This window comes from Drosophila nasuta, chromosome 3 (assembly GCF_023558535.2).
Source record: "Drosophila nasuta strain 15112-1781.00 chromosome 3, ASM2355853v1, whole genome shotgun sequence".
Lineage (NCBI taxonomy): Eukaryota > Metazoa > Arthropoda > Insecta > Diptera > Drosophilidae > Drosophila > Drosophila nasuta.
This window is the reverse complement of record NC_083457.1, coordinates 32,650,316-32,656,821: the sequence shown is the minus strand read 5'-3', so window position 1 is coordinate 32,656,821 and position 6,506 is coordinate 32,650,316. Positions and strand designations below refer to the sequence as shown.

Sequence of the window (6,506 nt, the reverse complement as noted above, 5' to 3'; positions counted from 1 at the left end):
TAATATTCCACGACCAAGTCTGCTTCGCAATGAATTTAATTACAAAAATGTATTTAATTAAGAAAAACCATAATAACCCTTCAGATTCTAAGTCAAGTAATAAATGAAAAGTCTTATTTTGTTTTAGTTGTTGTTTATGGTTGTATCAATTTTATTTGGAATTGCACTTTTATTTTGCCCAATTACAGCAACCAATGAAATGTTTTACAATTTTTATTTAATTTTTTTCATTTTTGTATGCGTTAAAAATGTTGTAGCCCAAAAATATTGATACATAATATATATATAATTATATTTATGTATCTATTTGTATAAATATATTGTAATCCATTAACAATTTGTTTTATCGCATTTGCATAAAAATTTCCATTGCACAAATGTGGTTATCAAATGAATGCCAACTCGATTTTGTTGAAATTTTCTATAGAATTTGTATATAAAATTTTACTAACAATTGCACAACTTCGTCCGCATGATTTATATACACTAAAAATAACTACAGTAATTATACATATGTATGTGTATATATTTATATATATTAATGTAGATGATTTTGTAAGAAATCAATTTACGCTTAAAATGTTGTTAAGTAATTTTTCTTTTTGTGTTTCGTAAATTCAACTAATTTATACTAAAATGACTCATATTATTTAATATAAAAGACTGTGGAAAACAAGAATAGTTATGCCGAAAAATTGCACTACAATGTAAAATAAATGGTATTAATAAAAAACAAAATCTTTGCTGCAAAGTAAATTGAAATTGTAGTTTTTTTTTCTTAACGTTTCGCTGCAGCGATACTTAAAATATAAAACTTAACAAACAATATTTTTCTTTTCGTAATTGGCTCGGAAATTGTTTAATTCGTCCAGGCAACAAGAACAAAAGCATCATGTAACTTTGAATTGCTGCTGGTAAACAAAAAAACTTAAATGCTGCGTATAGACATAGTTCGTTTTACATAATTCATACATATTTGTAAATATATACGGAATTGTTTTCGATTTTTGTTTGTTTTCTTATGTTTTGAGAAATATCGTATAAAGGAACAAGAGTCATGCCAAACAAAACTGTTCAAAAAACTGATCCTAATTAATTGTGGATACAGCTCCGAAAGTATAGTTCGTACAATCAAGCATTATTAAAACATAATGTACATGTCGTTGCTCTTAAATCAAATCGATGTTTTCGTAGAGCTCACATCTTAGCATGCCATATGCGTTTTTTGGTGTGTGATTTTCAATATTTTTGCGTTTTATGTTTTTCTTTTTTTTTAATACCCTTGCAGAGAATATTTGAAATTTTACTCGAATATGTGTAACCTTTTAAAAATTTTGATATTAAAGCAAATGTTGTTAATTCTGAGGCAAAACGGAACCAATTAGTCATTGATCCGAATAGCTAACTGTATCTTTCTGAAGAGCAATAAGATAATTGTTCTCGCTTGTAATAATCGATTTGCACTAACTGTCTATTTGGTCTGCACGGGTATTTATTCTTCGGAGTGCCGAAGTTGGCTTTTCTTTCTTGTTGTTTTTTTTATTGTTTTATTTTAACAACATTATTACGTAGCTTCTCTTTAGACGCTGATTAAGTGGGGTTCATTTGAGCTTGTTGCCTACTCTATATCAGGTTATATAACAGGAATGCATGACTAATAATAATATAAGATACGAACTATAAGTAGCTAGATATAGATAGAAATATACATATAGAAATTAATATTTATATATATATATGTATATATATATATATGCGCATATGGGCTACTAAATCTTAAGAGAAGGTGGCAGGGGGATTTGGGGGAATGTTTACTGCTTTGTGCTAATCAAAAGCCAAATTATAAAATTGCTTCGTTAATCAAGACAATTTGTTTATAAACTGATAAATTCTTAGAAAACTTTCACTCGACACTCGCCTATGTATGTATTCAGTATATATATGTGTGTGTGTGTTTGTGTATGTGTGAATGTACAACAAATAAAATAAAAATAAAAAATATCTCTCGGGCAGGCAGGCAAACTTGAACCATTTGGCCATTGGGCCTTGGTTACAGGTTTAGGACTTTTTCACATTGTGCTTGCTAACTACGGCCTGCAATTTGTGCAGCTGACTAAGTAGATTGGCATTGGTCTCCTCCAGTGACTCGAGGCGTTTCTTGTAATCATGATTCTCGGTAACCAAAATTTCAACGCGCCGCTCCAATTGATCCATATACTCCTTCTTTTTACGACGACTTTCCTGAGCGGAGATCTGTCATAACGAAACCCAAAAGTTACATTACAAAATTCACTTGAATCTTATGCGAAAACTTACCTTATTCTTAATTTTGCGTCGTATCTTCTTCAGTGACTTTTCTTCGGCTTTGGTCAGTGGCAGCTTCTGTGGTATGGGATAACCCTCGGCCAGAAGCGTGCGTTTCTCCTCCTCTGTCAATAGCAGGGTGCCCGTGGAACCTTTCTACAATTGCAAAAATAAAAGTATTTAATATTAAATATGAAAAATATATGAATATCAAAATATATCAATTTTAAATCGATCTCTACATTAATTGTGGACTTATTATTTGGAATTATTTATTTAGTTACTTATTTTTTAAAATGAATTAACTGAATGATAGTAATATTTATTTTCTATCAAAAAGTGTCGAGTGAATTGTCTGTTGAAAGACAATTACTTCGAAGAATTATTAAGTAATCTACATTATTTAAAATTATTTTTGAATATCGTATAATGGAAGGAAGTTCTGGATTATTAATTAGTCTATAAACTCTGAAGTCATGTTATAATCCTAATATGGCCAATCGAGTAAACAGTTATATTGTTTTGTCTCATATTGAAGTCAAGATTGCTTACCGGCTGGGAGCTTATCAACGGCGTGTGTATGGGTTGCCTCGTCGATGTTGCGGCATTATTCGAGGCACCATTGCTGCTACTTGCGGCGGCGCGTGCCAAAGCTGAGGCAGCGCGTCGCGCGCTCCCATTGTTGGCTGAATCAGCTGAATTGGCATTGGCGGCTGCATTGGTAACGGCGGATATCGAAACGGCGGAAGCGTTGGGGGACAGTGGCGCATACAAATGTTCCGGCGACAAGTTACCTTCGGAGTCATCGCTGGGCAGAGAGGAGGGCGGCGTCAACGGTATGCCATACGCATGCGATTTACCCGATGAACTGTTGTTGCTGGCCGCACTTTGTTTCTCACTTTTGATGGCTATCTTGGGCACCATAAGGCTGCTTTGGCTTTGGCTGCTCTGACCAAGCAACAGTTGGTGCTGCTGCTGGGATTTGATGAGGTTGTTGCTGTTTGCAGTAAGCAAAAGTCCACCATGCTGTTATAAAGTAGGGCAAAACAACGACAATAACAAAAAATGAAAGCTGTTTAGCATGCGAGAGTATTAAATGTGACTCACTAACCTTTTGGTCAAAGAGCAACTCTGTTTGTAAATTGGCCAGATTGATGCTCAGCTGATGGGCGCTGCTGTTCTGTGAGTTTGGACTGGCGGGGCAGCTAGAGTCGGGCGACATTGGCTCATCCTTGATGACTGCCTCATCGATCTCAATGTCCGAGCATATATCGGGCGATATGCTGCCCTCCCTAGCCGATGACACCGACGAACTGCAATCGTTATCGTCATACATGTCAGCCAAGTGTTGAGCTTGTTGAAAATGTTCCAATGCCACGCTCATGCTATTGCTGCTGCCACTGCTGCTGTTGCTGTGATTGCTAACGCTGTTGCCACAATGCTGCTGCACTACATCGCCATGGCCATGACGACCAAGGACTGCGTTCGTGGGCGCCAACTCCGTTATGGCTGTGTGTAATGCGGGATTGGCGCTGGTGCTGCTCATGCTCAGCATGGCACTGCTGCGATTATTTCTTGTGGGCGGGTGTAGTGTGAGGCATTTGGGATCAATGGTGATGCGGCCACTGCCTGAGTAGCACTCGTCATCCATGTCTGCAAAGAGAGCAACGAAAAGAAAATTGTAAGTCGTTTGCTGTATGCGGCCATTTTTAAGTTATCGATAGCATTTCACGTAAAGAGTAACGCGATAAATTGGCAGCACTGATTTCGGTTAAAATTCCGATACATGCAGCCATTACGATATTACTTGAAAAATGTAACTAAAAACCAATTCAGTTGCAATTTTTGTTACGAAATTCAAATCTTTCTCTCGTATAGACAATAAGTCGCTGCCATTTTGAAGTGAGTTTCTTCTGTTTTTTGTGTTCCTTTGATTAATTGTTACGTCTGCTACGCTTGTTTACGTCTCAAGTCTAAACCACATCAAATAATTCAATATGTGCGCAAATATTTTGTAGACTAACCTACTTTTGTTTCTCGCACTGAACCAAGTTATTCAACACAAATATTATCCAACAATTTGATATTCTTTTCTGTAACTATGCAAACAGGCCCCAAACATTGGATCACTTGCCGCAGAAGCTGGCGGCGCGCGTCAGCAGAAGCTCATGCCAAGGCACTTGTGTTTGCACATGATGTTATTGTAGTATGTACAATTCACATATATGTATACGTACTAACTTGTATGTGTTTTGTTGTTTCAGCCACGTTCTTGTCTCTCCTACTCAGAATGCTCTTTTTTCATAAATTTTAATTTTATTTACACAATTGTTGTACAGTTTCCATTAAATTACAAATAATGGAAATTATAAAAAAAGAAACAGGCCAGCCTAGGTAGCAGCAATTAAACATGCATACATACATATGTATATAGATTTATATATACATATATCTGTATGTGTATAGGGGAATATTACCAGCAAACAGCAACTATAACAATAACAATAACTGATATCGCGTCAAAGTACAAAACTTCATGCACGAGTACTGCGTTAAATTGCTAAATGCTACCGCGACAGTAAAAACACAGAAACTGTTCAACTGTTTTTTTTTTGTTTTTCTCTTTTGTCATTTGTTGTTCACTATGTACATGGCCTAAATTTACAATGGAGCCACCAACTGGCAACTGTATTTGTCTTGGCTTTGGCTTTAAGAAAAACGTTAATTGCTTACGTTAACGGTTAACCAAATTAATCGATAGCAAACGCATCAACTTAGCATTGATGATTATACCCAAATATCGATAACCAATATGCATTGAAATACCTACCATCGATCTTGGCCTGCAGGCTTTTAGGTGAATCAGGTAGGGGAGTCACCATCGCTGTTGAGACTATAGGAATGCTCCGTTTTGATTGGACCCGTGCCATTGAGCAGCGCATCGGAGATGAGCTTGTCATGGAGTATTACGGCTGGATCCTTGACATCGCGATCATAAAACCAATCGTGCATATCGTGATCGCTGCTTATTTTCAAGGATTCCGTCTGTAAAAATAGAACACGAAATGAAGCAACAAAATTAGTATTTAGCAATTAGTAAATGTTCAAACGAAATACGAGACGCGGTCGTGTTGCACAGCGATAGCACGCTTATATAACTTAGAAACAAAAGTTGAAACACATATTTGTGCAAAACAATAAAAACAAAAAACACTAACAATAATTTAAAAGCAAATCGCACGAAATGCTAGCACACGTAAAACCAAAAACGCAGCGATACAGATACACGGACCCATGCAGATAGCTCCAAAAATACAACAACAATTTCAAGTAATAAACAATATTATTAGAAAAAAGTATATATTTAATAATAATAATACGTATAGAAGATTGGCAGTCAGCCTTGCATGTGGTGCGCAAGGTATGTAGTATATTTTTGTTTGTCAATCTTATCTAAGGCGACAGCGACTCTATCGTACCCTTGAATTCTTCATAGATTCAAACAAAAATACAAATAAAAGCAATTTCAAGTTATCATTTTCCGAGTCATATAAACTGAAGTGGTGCCTGGCTATTGAAAGGATTTATATGTCTATTTTTGGTTTGATATCGAATGCGTATAATTGAAATCGGTTTTTAAACGAGCCGCCATCTTTTTGCATTAGAATAGCGATGATTCGCATCCTGCATCGATATGTCCTTTCGAGTGCGACTATCGATAAGTATGTCGGGCAATCAGTAGTTAAAAGTTCATCGCAACGCATGCCAATTTGTGCAAGGCTTGCAAAAAACATACATTTAAAAAATATGAAATATGAAAGTGTGTAATAGATTAAATAAATTATAATTAAACAGAGCGCATTTAGTGGTGTCGTCGTGAGCGTGATTAGTTGTCAACAACCTTGAATAACAGCCAACAGCCGTGTGCATGATGAGCTTGTGGATTTGGATTTGAGCACAAATGCGATTTGCAACAAGTGTTTGTTTGTTGTTTGCCGCTCGGCAGGAACGAGTTTGCTGCTGCTTCTTCTTCTTTGTGCTGTTCTTCATCTGCCCAAAATACATATCCAGAATGCGAATGCGAATTTTGTTGGTACGTAAGTATGTGGTATATTTATTTGAAAGCACGATGATGTAATCTCACAATGTGTGTGCCAGTTCTTGTCAAAATAATACAAAAAACTGCTTGAATTTACTTAATT

General features: G+C 36.0%; 2 protein-coding genes across 2 annotated transcripts in view; one reads left to right on the top strand and one right to left on the bottom strand.

The window, feature by feature from the left end:
- Positions 1–130: 130 nt before the first annotated feature.
- Positions 131–6,506, bottom strand: part of LOC132789241 (cyclic AMP response element-binding protein A) — a 17,999-nt gene continuing 11,623 nt past the window's right edge. Inside the window, 6 exon segments of the mRNA XM_060797126.1 lie at positions 131–2,253; positions 2,317–2,460; positions 2,857–3,330; positions 3,416–3,957; positions 5,135–5,174; positions 5,176–5,349. Coding sequence (XP_060653109.1) covers positions 2,059–2,253; positions 2,317–2,460; positions 2,857–3,330; positions 3,416–3,957; positions 5,135–5,174; positions 5,176–5,349 — 1,569 coding nt within the window. The 3' untranslated portion in view covers positions 131–2,058.
- Positions 6,074–6,506, top strand: part of LOC132789246 (probable chitinase 10) — a 22,987-nt gene continuing 22,554 nt past the window's right edge. Inside the window, exon 1 of the mRNA XM_060797131.1 lies at positions 6,074–6,401. Within this exon, the coding sequence (XP_060653114.1) occupies positions 6,266–6,401 (136 nt within the window). The 5' untranslated portion in view covers positions 6,074–6,265. The remainder of the gene's footprint in view (positions 6,402–6,506) is intronic.